Below are 20,469 nucleotides of genomic sequence, written 5' to 3'. Positions count from 1 at the left end.
GGTTAGTGGTGGTCCTATGGCACGTGACATCTCACGTGATTTTGGTCAAAATGTTAGTTATCCACATCCTTCTGTAGGTGCATGCTAATAGGAGTGGTAGGTGAAGACTGAACCCTAGCTACGTACGTAATCTCTTTTAGCCCATAGAGAACGATGGAAGAAGAGTCGTTATTGGCTTTGGACTAGTTTCTCCAGATCTCTGTGTTAAAAAACAAAGGGGGAATTAAAGTAAGGTATCAAAACTATCATCGATTCAAAACCTCATAAAAAAAACTCAAAACACTCAATAAGGTATCAAAGTAATTTAATAATCAAAATTAAATTCAATAGGCCTAGATGTTACTTTTTGGGTTTTTTTTTATTTGTTTATAAAAATGAAATAACGTAAGGTATATTATTAGTGCTAAAAATGGGTATATAACTAAATATCTATAAATAAATAAAAAACTACACAGAGAAATTGAAACCATGCAGTAAAATGGTATATGAAAAAAAGACAGCCAAGAATTGAAGAAGAATATGAGGGAAGGTTTCTCAGCCAGTACTTTTTGTTTATGGCTTTATGTTATTATTATTATTTTTTTCCCAATACAGAAATTGACAGTCACCTTTCATATTCATATTGTAGCTTTCATGGTAGCTAGCTGGAGTTTGTATAATTTTTACCTTAATGTGCAAATGTGGTCGAACACATTTTAAATACTAATCTAGTTGGGCTCCTATTGAATTTCTTGCATCACTAGCTACTAAATAAGTCTTTCACATCTTGATATATATAAAATAATAAAAAACCAATTATGCACATTGATGGGGTAAGTGAGATTTTAAAAAATAAAAAAGCAAAAGTAGAAGCACTTGAATTTTCAAAAAATCAAAAATTGGGCTGGGGCAGGTTAGATGGCATGTGATTTGAGACAAATCTAAATCTAGAAGCTTGTCTGAAATGAGAGAGGTGGAGAGCTGAGTACCAAGGAAGTGGAGCATTTTGATTTTGATTTTATTTTATTTTTCTAAAAGTTCTTACTAGAAAAAGATATATATATATATATGCTTTAAAAATTAGTGTGTGAATATGGGGGAAATTGGTCAATTTTGCATCAAATTTTGGCTAAAACAATATTTTCTGAACGTATACATGTGCACCGTTTAAGATCCTTGAGAATTGGTCCTAGTATTATATGGCTTTGGTTCTTCCTTTTTGCCGTACTTTCTTGCTTTTTGTTTTTCTTGTTATTATCTAGTGTTGCTTTGTTTGCCAAGTTGCTATAGAAAATGCATTTGTCGAATTTATCCTAATTGGTTCTTTGAGTCCAACAATGACAAGATGTGGATGATCCTCGAACAAGCACACGATACTTCCTTTTCTTTTGCAGGTCTTCTGGGCTTTAGCCCTTCTCCCTGCTCAGTCCCTCTCCTTGAAGTTTGAAGTTTGTATTTTTCCTCTTAGTCTTATGCATATATTAATTCTTTCTGAAAAGTCTTCCCTTTTAAAGGGATCTCCATAAACACATTTATTCCCTATGAGTTATTGAGACCCAATATGTAATAATTATATGAATATACTACACCAATTTGTTATGCACGGACCATCGATACGATTGATACGTATCCAATTCAAATAGACTTATTTGGATGGTTCTTACGTAGAATTTTCTTCGTATAAAAGATACCCGGAATTGGGAGAAGGAGGTTCACACTCGAACTCTTGCCATTGATGTGTGAGGTGAGGGTAAATGCTCTATCATTCGAGAAAATAAATTTATCTACACTCAACTTTAACCACTTTTTTGTCTACAATACAATATACAAGCAATGATCCAAAATTACATTCTGTCAAGAGAACTTCCTTTACCTAACAATATTTATATTTAGTCTGTCATCATAATATATGTATACCCATCCATATAAATTATAATTAGCTGATTAAAGAAGCATTTTGTTGTAGATCATATGGTACCTACATATGTGATCATGTATAATAACCCTAAACAATCGGGTTCATAAAATTAATTAGTTTTAGGGTTTTGATAATGATGATGATTAGACTAAAAAGTCTCCTCCCAATGCAATATCAGCAAGTGGTTTTATTTTATTCAAGAATAAATATATTATCTCCAAGACACCGACACGAAAATGAAAGCGGGAAAATGAGATTTTCATAGGCTGGGGAGAAATTATAATATTTTGCTTTCGTAGACTGCATGATGCATCCAAGTCAAGAGAGCCAAGTGTCTTGGATTGTTTGCACTAAAAATAATCAGATGATATAAATTTATATTAGGCATATATTGTGTATGAATTTCAGCACTCCGGTCCATATCAATACGTGTCTGGTCTGCCTGTTGATGTTTTGTGAAGGATTTATGAGTCCTGGACAGTTGTCCAACTTTTCAAACGTGATGGATGTAGACTCTTTTTTGCTACTTAAAGCTAAAGTCTCTTTCTCGAATAATTTCCTTTTCGAGTAATTTTTCGGTGTGATCATAACAGAGTTAAGTAATATTTATCAATTTTCTTAACGTATGCATATAAGTATGAGTAATTTTTCGATGCGATCAAAACATAGCTACGTAATACTTATCAATTTTCATTTTGTACGTATATTAATATCAATCTTTATATTATAATACGTGAATTATTAACCTTTGCGTTCCACCATCACCAAACAAAAAATTCACATATGTTACGCGTTTATTTTTATTTTTGGGATTTAAAAATGCTAAATGTCGGGCATATTTCTAAGATGTTAGGCATATGCTGCTCAAGATTCCGTGAAAAGATTGAAAGCTTGAATTTTTTATGGTCTGAAGATTGAAAGAAAGAAGATTGAAAGCTTGATGAATTGATGCAATTGACATACACATATAGTGCCACGCGGATCTTGTAAAATTTACCTATTTTACCCTTCCAAAACACAAACACAGACACAAACATGATCTGTCAGTGAGTGCATGCATGGAGAAAGTATCCAAAGTTGGACACATAATTAAAGGAGTATTTTAAAAAAGTACTTTTGTTTTCTGATTGAAGGAGTGGGACCCACACAGTACATGAAGGCTTCAATCTTTGCTTCCATGGTGAACAACATCTCACATTTTCAGTTCTGTACAGCAGCCTCAAAAGCAAGCAATGGCCTTATCAAGTTGTCATTCTAAAACCAGGGAAAAACAAACCCTTTGGAAATTGGAAATAATGGAAAAAGTAATTAAGATTTTGTTTTTCGCTGTGTCCTCATGTAATAATTCACGCATGTTTTTGGTTCGTACGTTGTTATAATTAAGTGTTGTTCATTCAGACACTAATTATGTTTAATGATTCAGGTTGTGTTTGCATGCGTAGGCTTCTCCATAACAAATATGTATCTACCTAAATCAATCTCCTAAACCCTATTTCACCTAAAAATTTGTATCAAGGATAGTCTGGCCAATCATAGACTGTTATGTGACCTAAAAATTTGTATGAGCCAAGGATAGTCTGGCCAATCATAGACTGTTATGTGAAAAAATTATCACACATAGCATAACGTGATTGGTCAAAAATAGCAAAATAATATTATTCCCGTTTCATATAAGTGTTTTTCCTATTATACATCTTTGGCAGGTCTTAATTTCACCCATGGCCATGATTGTGGTAGATGTGGAAATCATAGGGGTAGAGGACTGAACTTCATGCTAATTTCATGAAAGAGGAAATGGTTTTTCAAACAATAATATTTTATTTTTTAAGGAAACTGAAAACGATAGTTAAGATTAACTATCCCTAATCTTAATTGGCTATGTTGAATGTTGATTGTTTTCACTGCCATAAACCAAGTAAAAATAATAATAATGTCGGTTGTAGAAGGTCCAAAAATGAAACCAGTATTGTGCCAAGAATTGATTAGATCAAATACAATTGTTTACTAACTAACTTTTGATTTAGTGATAGTTGACTCTATTTAGTTAAAGAATATCTCATATTCAGTTCATATAGATGACAAAAACAATACATATATTTACGATGAGTTCGACACAACTATTTTCATCATGGTGCAGAAAGCTTCATATATCCCTAGTAAATTTGTTATTTTACTCCCAAACTTTGGGGGTACCCCCTAATAAAGTAATTATTGTGTTTTGGCTGCACCGTCACGTTAATGTAGTGCCAAATGCAGTAATACCGAATATTTGGAATCATGGACACCAAATTTACTGACAAGCCCAATTGGACCCGAGTGACATAAAGCTTATTTTGGTTTTGTTTTTTACACTTGGTAGGTAAACATACTTTTTTTTATTTTTGTAAAACTTTATTTTATTTATTTATACTCGGAGAAGGAGGACTCGATCGTGGTGAGATTCCTTCCTTTCATCAAAATAGAGAGAACTATTATATTTTATCAATAGTCACAAGTATTTTTTTGGTCTGCACGTTACACCGTCACATATTATAATACTCAAATATAAATTTATTATTTACTTATATTTTATTAATTAGTAATATCACGTCCCGGTCGTTGTTTAGAAACAAAAATTTCTCAAATCACCGCACTTTCCTTTGTCTCTCAACCATAATTAACGCTGCATTAAATACCTATCAAATAAGAATAATAGACCTGGGGCCTATAGAGGAAGAAATACCAAAAGATGACTTGGAAATGTACCAAACCCAGCCCATGCGTCTATCTAATCCAACTTCAAATTCTGAACCTATTCCATGCAACCACTTGATGCTGTGGGGGCAGCCCTACAAAGTTACAACATCTCTTTCTAGTTTACCCTTTTCTTTATTTTTCATCACAACTCTTTATTTAGCTAACGGTCATATTCGAACGAAATGGAACCAACCCCATTGCTTAGACGTTTTCCTGCTTCATGAACTCGATAACCTCATTGCCCTAAACCAACTTTTCCCCCACCCCTTCTCTCCAATTTCAAAAAGGAAGTTATAATGAGAAAAGGACTAATGGCACCAAATGAAACCCACCAGGCCACATGGAATGCAAGTAATGACACCGATGAGACTCGCTCTCCTACCAAACCTAGCCCAGTTTCCCTACAGGCTCTACATCATCATCTAGGGTTTTAAATCAGTGTTAAGAAGAAAGAGGATCTATTTACAAATGCCCAAAATGTTGTGCCAAATTCATGGTAGTTGAAAACCAATTCATATTCCATTTCCTTTTCTTTAGGTTTATACAAGTGATATTGAAGAGGGGGCAGTCGAACACATGATCTTAGATGCAAGGGTAACTGCTCTTAACCACTATCAGCCCCTTGCTTTTTTTCATGCCAAGGAAGATGGAAAGGTCTAGCAATATAGGATTATGGGTCACAAATCACAACCTTCATTGAAGAGGCTAAGATCTTTCTTTGTAATAATTGAGACAGAGCTTGAAGCCCATGTGAGGTGTACAGAAATTACAGACTAGCGAGCAGGACACTGGGCTAGTGGCTTAGCATTGAGAGGATGTATAGCAAAAGGAATAACTTACTCTCTACATACTGTTGTTGGCACCACAAGTATTTACTCCAAAAGGGGAAGAGTGGATCAAATTTCTTACACACAAAACATGGCCATGCATTGTCTTTTCTCAGCAATTGATTTCAGAGAGGATAAAAAACACACAATCTCTTTCAAACTGACCATGATGCTCTGTGAGCTCTTCTCTAGACAACGCAAGTTACAATAGAAGACAAAACTTTATGGTCTCCGCAACACTTGACAGAATAGAGTCCAAGTTCATAGACTTGGTTTCTTCGTTAAGGTCACAGAAAACATATAAATATGATATCTATAAGAGGAGAAAAACTTGGTTGCAACGGGGATAACATTATTTTGCTATCCCTGGCCAATAACATGTGGAAGAGTTATCATACGTGTCATAATGTTATTGACAGGAGATAGCAAAACAATGTAATCCCCGTTTCTTGCAAGTGTAGGATTGCCTCAAATCCCCATGAAAAAAAAAAAAGGAAAAAAAAATAAAATTCAAAGTGGTGTGGTACTCAAGGGAGAGTCAGATCCCAAGATCTTAAATCCAATTGTAAATCCTCAGCTAGACCTTGGCCACTTTTTGGACAAGGATCGGAAAATCTGCAAGCACTCCTAATTTTAAAAATCCAACTCTTGGCCCATTAGGCTTGCAACATTCAAACGATTCTCAATCCCTTTATGGAAGGCAGTGCTCCATGTTGCACTTACATAGCTCAAAGTATTTCGTGTTCAATTTTCCAGATTCTTCCCCAGTTCAATGTGGTGTCCATTCTTTTTCATATGTATCTCCACTACAAGACAGAGTCCTTTTTCCAAAAATGCAAAACCGCAATTGTTCACTCGGATCGGATGTGCATCTGTCTATCCATGCTATTAGCATGAAGTTCAAAACGTCGAATGCATTCATCCAGACCAGTCAAACTTTAGAATTCAGTTGCCATAATGTGTCAAAAGGAAGAAGACATTCAGAATCCCTTATCTACAATAAGAATACAACACTTCTTTAAGAAATTGGGTAGAAATGGAAATGCAAAATCAGATATCCTTGTTTAATTACATAACTATGAAACTTTTCTTGACTTCACTACTTAGATACTATGCATTTCAAGTACTTACAATTAGTGCCCAAGCCTGAGCAATTTGACATTGTATATTTGGGGTACAATGTGTTACCACTCCAGAAAGAAGCATACATATAGGCAATGTATAAAAGCTAATGCAATCGGCATTACTTCAACATAGATGTCTCTCATTACCTAATGCCTATTCACCTCTTACTACGGGATCCAGGTCCAGATCTTGGACCCGGGAACCGGGAAAACTGCAGCCGCAAGTAATTAGAATCAGGACTGTGTTCATCCATTTCATAACCTGTGAATCCAACCATAACATCAGCATCTACCAGCATTTCAAAACCACTAGCATGGGAAAATAAAAAGACCAATGCAGCTAGTTCTACAGGTTCTGAACTTAGGGTTAGCTATCACAACTTATCATTGCAATCTTAAATTGCCTATCCACTACTCTGTACACCTATTATGCCTGGAAGAATATTAGAATAAATCAACATGTACATGGTTGAATAAGTTACTAATAGCAAATAGCATTTAAGAAGTTATAAGGGAAAACAGAAAGAAGGATTAAGTTTCTTTGACAGTTATAACCGCAAGGTTGAAGACGAGCAAAAGCAATCACCTTGCAAGGCACTCAGAGCAGTTGCTGCATAGGCTGGACTTTCAAAGTCCACAAAACAAAGGATAAGAGGATCCCCACCACGCTGCATTATGGATAAACCAGAATATATGTGTGAAGACTAATTTCATACTTCCAAAAAGGTAAAACCAAGTAATACAATGAGAATCCCAAATCAGAGTAAACAAGAAAAACAAAATGACCAAGAAAAATACGTGTTTAGTTATCCACCACCCACATACATGTTTGGACTCTTTGCTCACAAGCCTCACTTCTTTATAGCCCACAAAAGGACGAAATATATCTTAAAGCAATGTAAAGGATGAATGATGTGAAAACTATTGAGTTAAACAATAAGATGGACAAGGGAAAGATCAAGTTAATTCTTGGGCAGAATGAGAAAGTCATCAAGGATACGAGCTACTTCTCTCTTTGTGCTGTCAGGAGGAAGTCCTTCAACATATAAAGTGTTGGAAGCGTCTGGAGGTAAATGAGCTGTTTCACGTCCAGGCCTAGCCATTGCATCGACTGGAAGCTGATTAGCAAAACTCATATTTCGACCATTTGTTATTAGATCAGAAGCAATAGGTCCAGGATGACCCATCACAGACTGATCAGCCATTGGAAGGCCAACCATTCCACCACCAACAGCCCTTCCCAATCCAGTTCCACCAAAAGTACTAGTTTCTCCAGAAGTATGTGAAGACATTTGCTTCAAAAGGAAGTAGTATAAATGTTTAGTACAAAAACAGAGATATGTGTCATAAAGGCACTGTTTCAAATGCTCAAGAAAGTCACCACATTCTGAAGATAGTTGTCATATTCTGATCCAATTGATTTTGTATTCTTTAAGGCCCTAGGATCACCAAAATCATCATCTCGTGCCAAATAACTATGCATCTCATGACCTGAATACAGGCCAGGAGCTGCAAGGTCTGCAAAAGGTTAGTCCATAATTTCAGTGCTAAACTTCAAAACTATTAAACAAGGAAAAACAGCAGATTGGAAGAAATTATAAATCAAGTACTATATCGAGAAACATTAGAGAGATGCAGGAAGATACCCCTTCTAACGGTTAACACCTACTATATTTAGTTTGCAGATTTAGTCCCAAAGTGGGGAACCACATATATAAATACCAACAATTATGTGGTGATTATACTAGTACAACTTCTTTTAAGGTTGAAAACTACAAACAGAAAATACCAATTGAAATATCTAGTTACAAATATACAAGGGTTGAAAACTACAAACAGAAAATACCAATTGAAATATCTAGTTACAAATATACAAGGCTATGCTTTTTTATGAGTGACTAAAAAATAAAAATAATTCAACAAAAAAAATAACTAAATAAGAAAATGAATTTGGTTATCTAACTAAACTTATTTCATATGATATGCATCAATTTATATTAGTCTATTACATTTATATCACAATAGTTGCATCACAAAATATGTATAGACCATCTCATTGCCATCATTATTGAATAATAGCATTGGGATGGAAGACTGACCGCACTTAAAGAACAGCATAATCCTACTTGATGCCATTTCAAATAATTGGAGTTTGGTTGGGGTGGGGAAGGATCCATTCATAAGTACCTTGTAATGTTATTAGAAAGTTTAACTGATATCGTATTACTTTTCATTATCAAATAGGTCTCAACAGATGAAGTTACACGAACTATCAACATAACCTACCAGTTTTCTTCACCTTGAACATAATTTAACAGTGACTTTTAAAACTGCCTCGTAAATGGGAAATCATTCAAAAGTTGCTCTAACACCAAATCCAATAAATGACAGCGCTCAAGAATAATGGATTTAAGGAGAAAAAAAAAACAGAGTGAATAATTATGGTTTTGTTTTAAAGAAAAAAACTAGCTCAATAGAAAATAACAGCGGTCCTCTGGTAGCAAAAAATTCCACAAATGATACATTATTATATGCAAGCATACTGTCGATTATTATTCTTGTAAGATATAGGGCCGGGGACCAGGAGCAAGCACACATGGAACTTTTTCAACCCTTGAATGCCAAAACAATCGACATCACTAGAAAAATTTCTTAGGATTAAGTGAAGATCATACTTCGGATGATAAGATCACGTAAGTCATGATGCCGCCTAAGTTTCTATTGTACTCACAAAACAATAATTCCCGGACTTTAACAATTTGTCTTTTATGTACGAAGGGATCAAAGGCCCAAAAACCATTCATTGACTTAAACATAGTTACAATCCAAATTCAGAACCTAAGCTAGCTTTCATGTTATTTGAAGGAGGACGTCTATCCTGATCCAAAAATTACCAGGGAGAAGGGAAAGGTAAATAATTAAATCGTCTTTGTTTGATGAGCAATAGTGGATCATGACTCGTCCACTTCAGTAAACAACTCCATTTAGCTTCCCTGATATTCTCTATGACAGTGAAGGCTTAGTTTAGTTATTACACTATCTAACTGCCAATCTTTGCATGTTCATTACTCGTTCCTTGATTTTATATAGAAATGTCAAACTAAAACCTCCACACACAGAAACCGCAACGATAGTTTACTTGCAGCCCATAAAGAGTATGCGATCGTCGACTCTGTAACAAAAAATCTAAGATGAATTTTATCATTCCAACACACAAAGAAACCCACTGATCAACCAAAAAAATTGCCCACATTTATAATACAAGAAATCAAATTTAAACGATTTGATGAAGAAGATCAATAATTCAAACCAATGCACGAAAGCACAAACAAAATCACAGTTTATAATCACACAATTCAAACTAAATGGAACAACTAATTAAAGAAACTCCATTCGACGTTACCAACGTTCTGAAAAAAGAAGAAGAGGGCGTACCATAGTCAGAACGAGGTCGTTTATGCACGCCACCGGAGGGACCCAATTGCCGCTGCCGGTTCCAGGGGCCGCCCCTCATTTTAATTTACCTGCAAATTTGTATTTAATAGACGGAATGGTGAGGAATTTCAGAAAAACAAAATCGTAAAAAAAAGAACTAAATTTAAAAATATAAATAAATGAACCCTAATTTGATAGAACCTTGTTGTTGGTGATTACGAAAACCGCAGAGCGTAAGCTTTTTCCCGTAACAGCTTTGCTGGATTTAAATTTTTCTGTATTTATTTCCAGTTTCTTTTCGGGCAGAAACCCCCTGCTTGTTCGAGTGTTTTTTGACGTCGAAACTCGCCGACTCAGTTCGGCTGTGTATCGGTTCATGTTGATTCGCCGTGGGAGGGCTCATATGTTTTCGCTGGAAATCGAATAGAACTGCGCCACGTGCTCTCGAGTACACTTGGAACGCTCTTGTTGGCCCGAAAAGCATAAACTGAGGAGTGGAGCCCTTCTCTTTCGAGACGACCTTTTTCATAGCCTTTCGGTTTTGGTTCCATGTGCTATTTGAAATTTCGAATTTCTTTTCTTGCTGGAATTTTGTTTTGTTTTGGTGATTTCATTAATTTAACATGGATTTTTCCACACTTTGATATCTATCCTGCAAGTACGGGCAGCACAGTTCAAATTGAACCTGTTTCACTTCAAAATCGAGATCAAATCGATTATAATATAACAGTTTAGTTCAATTTATTTTGACAAAAATCACAAATGAAATCAAACCAAAAAAATCAATATAAGAGCATTCATAATGGACTCTCAAAACCACCTCTTTAGACAAATTTGAGGGAAGAGTTGGAAAAATACCACTCCAACCATACTCTCTATCCACCTCCTAAATTAGGAAGACCTCTAGGAGCCCCTGAATCTAAGGAGAGAGAAATGACTCATGGTGGCTCCCTATAATTTAATGATGCTTTATTTAATGAATAAAATATATGTAGTTATTATCTAATTAGAGGACTACACGTGCAAAATAAAATATAAATAAATAAATAGTTCCTATACTTGTCATGTTCCTTGGATTATTTACAAGCAGTATTCAAGCTCTTATTTTTGCAACCTTAGCTGCGGCTTATATATAAGTAGAGGGTCTAGTTATTATCTAATTAGAGGACTACACATGTAAATTAAGATATAAATAAATAAATATACAAGTACACGGGTCAGTTCAGTTTTGGCCGTTTTACAAAAGCCCAAAATCAAACCAAACTAAGAAATATACTATTTGGTTCGAATTTTAAACCGTTTGATTTTTTCTTAGTCAAAATCAAACTAAACCAATAATTACAATTAAGATCAACTGATTTAGTCAGTTTAGCCAGATTGATGCCCACCCATACCTGCAAGAGTGGTAAAAACCAGACTAGTCAATAACACTTTTGGTGGGCTATAATGAAAGTGAGAATGTCTTCAAAGAGCAAAAGGGCTATGGTTTCGGGAACTAGGAATTCAAATAAGGAAGAAAAAATTGAAGGCTAGGGTTTTAGTTCTCTAACCCCTTTTAGCCTGTGAATGGATCTACAACTCCTCACAGAAGGCACATACTTGAATTTTGGGATGGGTATCTCAAAATCTAGGCTCTTTGAACAAAAGTTTGCATGGACTTCCTGTTGGCTCCAAACTTATTGTGGTGGTTATGATAGATGGGTTTGGACACGATGTGAAGGGGTGTGGGTGAAGTCGGTGCTGTTTGAGACTACAGTGAAGCATTCTATTTTATCATATCTAATATTGAATTTTAATCAATGAAGTTGATGTTCTGGAGTAGCCGGGGTAGTTCCTGGCCTGGTTTAGTTTCTCATGTTATCATTTTTATTAAGTATTTTCAATTGGGTTTATTTTATATTTTGGACTCTAAAGCCCCTACTACCAAAGCTGAGTGTTTAGCTCGAAGAATTCCCTTTGCTTGTAACTATTTTGTTCCTGCCCACGGGCAGTGTGGTGGTATTATGTTATTCTGGAATCCTGATTTGATGAATTGTAATGTTTTGAACATTCGTGATCGTTTTATTCAAGATATCTCAACTAAAAAAGTTTGATTTGCTATCGATTGAGCATCTTCTGTTTGTTGAATTTGGCCGGTTGGCCACTTTACTATGAAATTTTTAGTTGTTTTTTCTAACTTCAATTTGCATAGTGTCTTGTGAACTACTCGAGTGTTTCTGGGTAGTGGCAAGTTTGGCCTGCGTCCAGAGACGTGTTGATGAGAGTGGCCTATTTGGCCTACATGCAAAGACGTGTCAATGAGAGTGGACTGCTTGGCCTACGTCCGAAGATGTGCCGATTAGTGTGGCATGTTTGGCCTACGTTTGGAGATGTGTTGATAAGTGTGACCCATTTGACCTATGTCTAGAGACGTGTCAATGAGTGTGACCTGTTTGGCTTACATCCAGAGATGTGTTGATAAGTGTGGGCCGTTTGGCCTACGTCTGGAGACGTGTAGATGAGTGTGGCCCGTTTGGCTTACGTTCAGAGACGCGTTGATGAGAATGGCCGGTTTGGCCTACTTTTGGAGACGTGTCGATTAATGCGGCCTGTTTGGAATATGTCTAGAGACTTGTTGATGAGTACGAGCTGTTTGGCCTACGTCCGGAGATGTGTCAATGAGTGTGGCCTGTTTGGCTTACGACCGAAGACTTATAGATTAGAGTGGCCTGTTTGGCTTACATCAAGAGACATGTCGATTAGAGTGGCTCGTTTAGCTTGACCTACGTCCGGAGACGTGTCGATAAGTGTGGCTTGTTTAGCCTACATCCAGAGATGTGTCGATTAGAGTGGCCCGTTTGGCCTAAGTCCAGAGACATGTCGATTGCTCTCATGAACACTCTATTGGAAAGAAAAGCCTGAACTTGTATTGATGTATGTGTGACTACATTTCTTTATTGAATAAAAGAGATAAGTTGCATGTGTAACATCAAAAGTAGCTTATCTTCAATGGAGGTGAAGGAGACTTGGCCTCCTGCTTGGAGCAGAGCTGATAAGTGATGAGCTTCATGAATAGTACCCCTATAGGCAATGAGCACTCCATCCTTAGAACTTCCTTCCCTTGAAAGATGATGATATGATCGTCTTCCATAACTGGGTAGCTGGTTGTGGTTTGGGAGACGAAAGTCGCTTGTTTGATCTTTCTCTTCTGCTCCCTAATGGTCAACCCGGACTCTTGGAGTCGGCTAGGATCGTATCACTTTTTTTTCAGGGAGACTTGTTGGCAGCTGCATCACAATCCTTGATTTGCTGGATAACCCTTCTTGCAATGAATTCCCTGCAATATTTGTCTTTGACCAACTTTTCGAGGTGCCTTTTCCAGGCAAAGCAATCGTTTGTGTAATGACTGTGCCCTTCATGGAAGTAGCAGTATCTACTAATATCTGTCTTGGCTGGGTTTCCATTCAAAGGCGATGGTTTCTTTAACCAAGACATGTCCTTTACTTGGGCCGAGATCTGGTGTATCGGAGTAGGGAACTTGCTATGGCTCTTAACTGCTAGAGCACCTCCCTGAGGTTGCGATCTGCGCTTGCCTTCATCCTTGTTATTAAACTTAACGTTCCTTTGGCTTGCCTACTCAGCCGATTGATATACTTGCTTGGCAGCCTTTTTCACGGTGATTTGGTCGTCGTTCCAAAGTGCTTAGAGCTCTGTTGCAAAGACTTCTATCAATGTTTGGCAGGGAGAGATGGTCAACTCGCGATACAGCTCACACTCAGTTGGCAAGCCTTTCTTAAAGGCAGATGACGCAACTTGGTCATCACATCCTACAATGTTTACCCTCCCCGCCATGCACCTCTTTATGTAGTTTCAGAGGGATTCGTCGGACTTCTTGTTGAAGCTGAACAGATAGTCAAGGTTCTTCTTGATCATCCGGTAAGAAGTGTATTCTTTGATGAATACGTAAGCTAACTCCTTAAAGATGCTGATTGACCAGGACGGTAAGGTGTGGAACCAATTCAGGGCTGTTCTCCGTAAAGTCATGACAAACACATTGCACATTAACGCGTTGTCGGCTTTGTAGAATATCATAAAACTTTTGAAGTGTTTCAGATGGCTCTCGGGATCGGAATCCCCATAGAAGTATGTGAACGAATGAATTGAGAATTGCTTTGGGGGAGCAGCCTGCTCAATTTCGACAGTGAATGGTGAGTTTGCTTGGTCCACCTCCCTGTGTAGAGCATCTTCAAATCTCGAAGTAAGTTATTCACAAGCTTCTCGACATCCTCTGCGTACATGGCTTGCAGGTCACGTGGGTGAGCTTCACGATTTGGGCGATGATGATTGACTTCCTCGTTGACTTGCAAAGGTCAACTTTCTCAGTTGTCTCGCCTAGGCGATGTGTTGGTAGATTGTGCTTGAGAGGGATTCCCTGTAACTTGTCAATGGGAATTGATTCTCCGAGAGTGGGTAGTGGAGCGCCTTTCTTCATAATCCTCATTGTGAGAGTCGTCAGGTTGACCTTCATGAGGGCCTAGCCTTTCGTGAACATTTCCATGTGAGCCCAGGCTGGCACGGATGTCAAGTTGTGGTCCCAGCCTTTCATTCGTGTTGGTCCTTGAACTCAATCTAGATAGGAGACTTCGTCTGCTCTAAGTATGGCTTATAAAAGCTTGTGAGATGTCAGCAAGTGGACCACGTTGTTGTCTCTTTCCTTGTTTGCTTACTCATGCTCAACGTGCTTGGGACTTATCGAATTGCCCATTGGTGTGTTCGTCTATCTTTCCCTCTTTGCCCTGTTGTCCAAGGCCAAGGTTTTAAGCCAAGTTTATGGTTGAGGAGCTGCCTCACCAAATCGTTTTCATCGTCCATTTTCTGAGTTAGGCCCCGTTTGGGATTGGTTTTTTTGGCCAAAAATCTGCTTCACTTTAAAGTTAAGCAGCTTAAGGTGTTTGGTAAAAATAAAATATCTCGATTATTTTAAAAGCAGTGGTCTTTTCACAGCAGCTTTTAAAAGCAGACTTCGGGTTGCTTTTCAAAGCTACTTTCAAAAAAAAGCAGAAATGAGCCTTTAATGAACTTTTTAAATTCCAAAATACCATCATTAATTTTTTAAAATGACACCACCTCTACCTTCACATCCACCTCTACCACCACTTCCACTGTCGCCTGCACTGCAGCCACCACCACCACCATATCATCCTCCTCCTCATCTACCTTATCTGCCACCACCACCACCACAACCCCTGGCTCCTCCCCCACCTCCGCTACTACCGTTGCTGCCATCGCCACTACCACCTCATCCTCAACCTCCACTACTTCCACCTCCACAACTGCCATCCCCACCACCACCACTACCACAATCACCACATCCACCTTCATCACCACCACCACCACTTCCACCGCCACCACAACCACATTTTCTTCTTGCTCATCCGCCACCACAACCACCACGTCCTCCTTCATCCCCATCACCTCTACCTCTACCACCAGCTCCACAACCAACACCACCACGCCACCACTGCCACAACCACCTTCTTTTTAACCTCCACCATTACCTCTACCACCACCGCCCACCACTGCAACCACCACCTCATCCTCAACCTTCACCACCACCACCTCTACCAACATCACCACCACCACCACCACCACCTACCACAGCAACCACCACCTCCTTCTCAACCTCCACCACCACCACCACCACCTCCCCCTCTACCTTCAAAACCATCATCCCCACCACCACAACTACCACAACCACCAACTCCACCTTCATCACCACCACCACCACTACCACCACCTCCAACACCACCACCTTCAGCTCCATCTCTTTCGCCACCACTTCACCACCACCTTTAGCTCCATTTCTTTCACCACCACCACTACCACCACATGATTAGCGCATAACACTTTCAACGTCATGTCTAGGAGATTCATTGTTCATAGTTACAATAGTTTTATATTAAAATTTACCAAACAATTATGACACCGCTTTTTGTCATAACAACACTTTTAAAATATTGTTTACCAAACATTTTTTGAGTTGCTTTACTTTATAGCTCATTATTTTTAAAGCACATCATAAGCAACTTTTTTTAAAAGTGACTGCAATCCCAAACTATTTGGTCAACGCTCAGATTGAGGTCTACTTGACTTCGTGGACTGGGAGGAGAGAATGGTGTGGAGTCCAATTGCACACGGGCTAGGGTTTCGTTGGAGGTGTACGCGGGAGCATACGATGAGCGCGAAGGCAATAGAGGGAATAATTGAAGTTGCTCCAAGATTGGGCCAAAGTAGATGATGGAAGTAAGTCTACCATGATGGGTGGTTCCACCTTGTTTAATGGCAGCGCTGTGATGGTGGGCTTCGGATCCATTCGCTATGCCACGCAAGGATTGCTAGATACCGTTGCAAGGTGAGATGGCGGCAAGGGCATGACGGTGGATCCGTGAGGGTGCATGGTTGTGCCGACCGTGGGGCTTTGCGAGGTAGAACAAGTCGTGGGGCCATGAGGTCGTACGACAACGGTGGGTCCAACAGGTGGCATGGTGGTTCCAGCTACAAGGGGTGGCAGCTGTGGTGCGGCAACAATGTTTTGTTTCGGGTTCATAAAGGCGTGAGGTGGTGGAGCTACCACGTCGACCGCGAGATCATGGGAAGAATGCCTTTGGGCTATCACGGATTGAGCCATTACTGCGGTCTTGCTCCTAATGCTCTTGCTTCCAATCATGGTTTGGAAGGCTTTGGTTGATTGGAAAATAGGAGGAATGGATTCCTTGAGCATGTGTTGAGTATAACTCGTGCTCTCAATAAAAGCACCAAATGTTTGTGCAAATAATCTCGCGAGATAATATTTGCTTTGTGATTCTTCAACCTTTGATCTTCCTTCTCTCTTTTTCTCGATTCCTGTAAAAAAGACTGGAGTAAATAAACCACACCCGAGGGGTGTTAGTCAAATGCCGTCGATTCCTGTAAAAAAGACTAGGGTAAATAGACCACACCCGAGGGGTGTTAGCCCAATGCCCTCCGATGCCTAAGTTACTTTGATTGAATCTATGTGAAACAATAGCTAAAAAAGGGGTACGGAAATTTCTCTACGATGAGAACCGGGTGGCCGAAGTTATGTAAACTATGGAGAGAAGAGAATGGTGCGGCCGGCGGCAGTAGTGGCATCGCTAGCAGCTAGGGAGAGAGTGAGAGATGGAGAGTTTCGGGTATTTTCTCAAGTTGTAGAATTAGGTTTTGAAATACCTTGAATGATGAATGAAGCCATCTATTTATAAGAGCTTCAGAGGCTAGGGTTTCGTGGAAAATAAAACTCTTATTAGGGAGAAGTTTATTCTTTCCCCAAATTGCAGAGAGTGAGTCCATTAGGATTTTGATTGGGATCCAAATCTCCTAATTTGATGATAATTATATCTCCTTATTAAGATAATATTTAAATTAATGGTATTATCTTATTAAATAAAGATAATATCATATAATTAAGATATTATCCCTATTAATTAATTGGCCAAATAAATTAGTTTAATTAATTAATTTAAGGAATATTCTTCTTTTCCATGTGGTGTGCTATAATTGGAGACAAAAATATTTGTTCCCACATTAATGGGGTGAGTCATTCGGTAGGTATTGTTGGGAGAAAAGCATAGGTGGCATCGACTTTAATCTTATTGATTTACAACATACCCAAATATATAGTTGAGACAGCTTTTCTCTATTTAAAAACGAGAGAGAGGTTTCCCTCGTGTCAAATGAAATGAAATGGAAGCAAATAAGTCCATTTCGAAGTAATTAGCATGACAACCTAGTTAGATGCAAACATGGTAGTGCAGCAGCAGCAGCTTGATCAAAAGATGAATTCACACACAGCCTTGTTACACAGCAGAGGCCTCATCTGGGCAAGATTTAGAATTCTTTTCTTTTTAAAGACTCATAATTTCATAGTAATTACAATCACTAAATTAAGACGGCTGCATTCTGCAAAGTCTTTATCTTCTTGAGCTCCTGATGGTTTGCAGTAGAATAGCTCAATTCTGGAATTTAGTGTTGTCAAGTTGGGCCTTAGAGTGCTGGCTATAGACAATCAGCCTCTGTGCCATCTTGGGTTGCAATTAGCAGAGTTTGTACTGATGGGTCCTGTTACTTTTTAGGGATAGTTTAGTAGCATCTTCTAAGAAAATTGACATGTAATTGCAAAAAAGAAACCAACCATGATCTTAATTGGGGTAGAAACTAGAAATCCACGTCGTCGTAATTTGTAATTTGCGTGGCCGGTTGTTTGCTCCATGAAATTTGATCTGAATTCTTTATTTTTTACATAATTGTTTCACAATCAAGTCTCTAAACTGAGTCTGCATTTTAAAAATATAAGAATAAATTTTACTAATGAATAGGATATAGTCTGCAATTTACTTATCAGTCTGTAGAATAGTACGCGAAGACAAAGTGCTACTCAAAGCCAGTTTACTAATCAGTTAACCACTCAGTTGGCGTCAAAAACTCTAGGTGCTGTGACTGCGAGTCAGGATTTGGAGGGGCTGGTATTTCTACTGTCCCTTCCAGCATCAGTACCACCTTCTTCATCGACGGGCACAATGATGGCTCATATTGGATGCACCAAAGTACTATCTTGATCATCCTCCCAAGTTTAGTCTTGTCCACTTCTTCATCCTGCACTAGCTTATGCAATTCGTCGGCCTCCAAACAATGGTACACCCAGTTCTCAAGAACAACTTCATCCTCAGGAATGTCCATATTCACACTTCTTCTACAACATATGATCTCCAACAACACAACCCCAAAGCTATATACATCTGCTTTCACTGTTATCGGCATGTTTCTATGCCACTCCGGTGCAACATACCCCCGGGTTCCTCTGAACCCAGTATGTGTCCTGGTTTGCTCAGATTTGAGCAGCTTGGCCAATCCAAAATCCGCAAGTTTTGCGCATTTTTGCTCACTCATTAGTATATTTTCAGGTTTGATGTCACAGTGGATGATCTGTGTCTCACACTCTTCATGTAGATAAAGTATGCCTTGAGCTACATTGAGAACTATACCCGTTCTTTCCTCCCAAGCTGGCCTTCCATCAGATCTGAAAATGAAATCTGCAAGTGAGCCATTGGTCATGTACTCATAAACTAAAAGCCTGTTTGATCCATCATGACAGTAGCCAAGCAATTTAACCAGGTTTTTGTGATGGGTCCTCCCAATTGCATTCACCTCATTTTGAAATTCTCGCTCTCCTTCACCCACCACTTTCTCTAGTTTCTTGATCGCCACTACTCTCCTGCCATTTGATATCCCTTTATAAACTGTCCCAAAAGCTCCTTTGCCCACTTCATCAGTGAAACCTTTGGTTGCTTTTTCAAGCTCAACATATGTATACGATCGAAGAGTGACATCTTCAAAGAACCAGCCATTTGCTGAATGAATCTTTTTGTACCGCCATCAAGATCAGTAATGGAATATCTAGTTTCATTCTTGTTCGCGCAATCAACCATACTGAAGTTCCTTCTGCAACCTAAATCCTTTTGGCCTTGATCAATGAAAACATAACCGGGAAGACATAAACAAGGGGGATCCTCCTCTATGGGAACACAATATGCATTTAAGCCACAGAGGCCCAGAGGATCACACTTATTAGAAGATGATGAATACTCAATTGACCATGAATCATTCTGAGTCAAACTATGGGAATACAACCGAAGTATTCCATCAGAGTCAATCGTTAGACGGTATACATGGTTGTCAGACGGCTGTGTCTGATTAGTAATATTCTTTATATAGAAACCAGTGGAATTGAGAAGATATAGCTGTCCATTGTGATCAAGGTTAGAGACACATTGTCCCCAGCTGTATATGTCCCAGTAATCCAGTAAGCATACTGACCTGTTGTTGAAATTGGATTCACTGGGTACAGCACCAGGTTCCCAACATGCTGCATGGAAAGTTGAAACCTTCCCGTCGCGTGATTCGTGGCAGAGATGCTAGAGACAAGATTCCTCCCAGCCAACAGACGCTGACCAGATAAGATGGTGTCCGTTGGAGCATCAAAACTCTGCCAAATGATCTTTGCATTTGAGTTGTAGAGGACAAAGTTACCAGAATCAAGCATGGAAGCCCATGCAACAAGCTCAGTAATATTTGAAATTGGTGGTGATAAGCCTTGCTTATCTTGTAAGATGACACTAATTCCTTCACCACTCAAACGCAATTGAACATCTTCGGAGCTTGGCAACTTAACATCCCGGTTTGCTGTCCATATGATTGTTTGTGGCTAGATTTTCTCAAACCTTATGCCTATGGCCAAGTCATTGCCTTCTCTGTAGAAGCCGAAGGCAAACTGGCCTGAATTCGATAACCATTGTGAGTTATTGGGATAGAGAGAAGAGCCTAAGCTAATGTTGGAAGTTCCTGGTTGAGCGGCTGCAAAAATAGAGAATATAGTAAATGGAAGAAGAAATAGAAA

General features: G+C 38.7%; 1 protein-coding gene and 1 pseudogene across 2 annotated transcripts; both read right to left on the bottom strand.

Moving 5' to 3' along the window:
• Window positions 1–6,397: 6,397 nt before the first annotated feature.
• LOC117638787 (RNA-binding protein 2-like) lies at window positions 6,398–10,397 on the bottom strand. 2 transcript variants are annotated; one of them, XM_034373907.1, is made up of 7 exons: window positions 10,221–10,376; window positions 10,020–10,108; window positions 7,966–8,102; window positions 7,585–7,879; window positions 7,383–7,471; window positions 7,171–7,252; window positions 6,398–6,846 (listed from the first exon to the last, which is right to left on the bottom strand). In XM_034373907.1, exons 2-7 carry the CDS (start codon window positions 10,096–10,098, stop codon window positions 6,743–6,745), a joined length of 786 nt encoding a protein of 261 aa, XP_034229798.1. In that variant the 5' UTR covers window positions 10,099–10,108; window positions 10,221–10,376; the 3' UTR covers window positions 6,398–6,742. The 2 variants fall into 2 exon arrangements, with proteins under 2 accessions (XP_034229798.1, XP_034229800.1); XM_034373909.1 differs by having other exon boundaries at window positions 6,498–6,846; window positions 7,410–7,471; window positions 10,221–10,397.
• Window positions 10,398–18,438: 8,041 nt separating this feature from the next.
• LOC117636954 overlaps window positions 18,439–20,469 on the bottom strand; it is a 6,096-nt pseudogene continuing 4,065 nt past the window's right edge.

This window comes from Prunus dulcis, chromosome 8 (assembly GCF_902201215.1).
Source record: "Prunus dulcis chromosome 8, ALMONDv2, whole genome shotgun sequence".
Classification (NCBI taxonomy): Eukaryota; Viridiplantae; Streptophyta; class Magnoliopsida; order Rosales; family Rosaceae; genus Prunus; species Prunus dulcis.
Note: the sequence above shows the minus strand (reverse complement) of the source record. Positions and strands in the feature narration are given on the sequence as shown.

Coding starts and splice junctions, on each gene's coding strand:
- LOC117638787 (XM_034373907.1), bottom strand. CDS start 10,098: ATGAGGGGCGGCCCCTGGAACCGGCAGCGGCAATTGGGTCCCTCCGGT. Junction 8,103..10,019: donor ACGACCTCGTTCTGACTATG/GTACGCCCTCTT, acceptor AACCTTTTGCAG/ACCTTGCAGCTCCTGGCCTG. Junction 7,253..7,382: donor GGTGGTGGATAACTAAACAC/GTATTTTTCTTG, acceptor TCCATAATGCAG/CGTGGTGGGGATCCTCTTAT.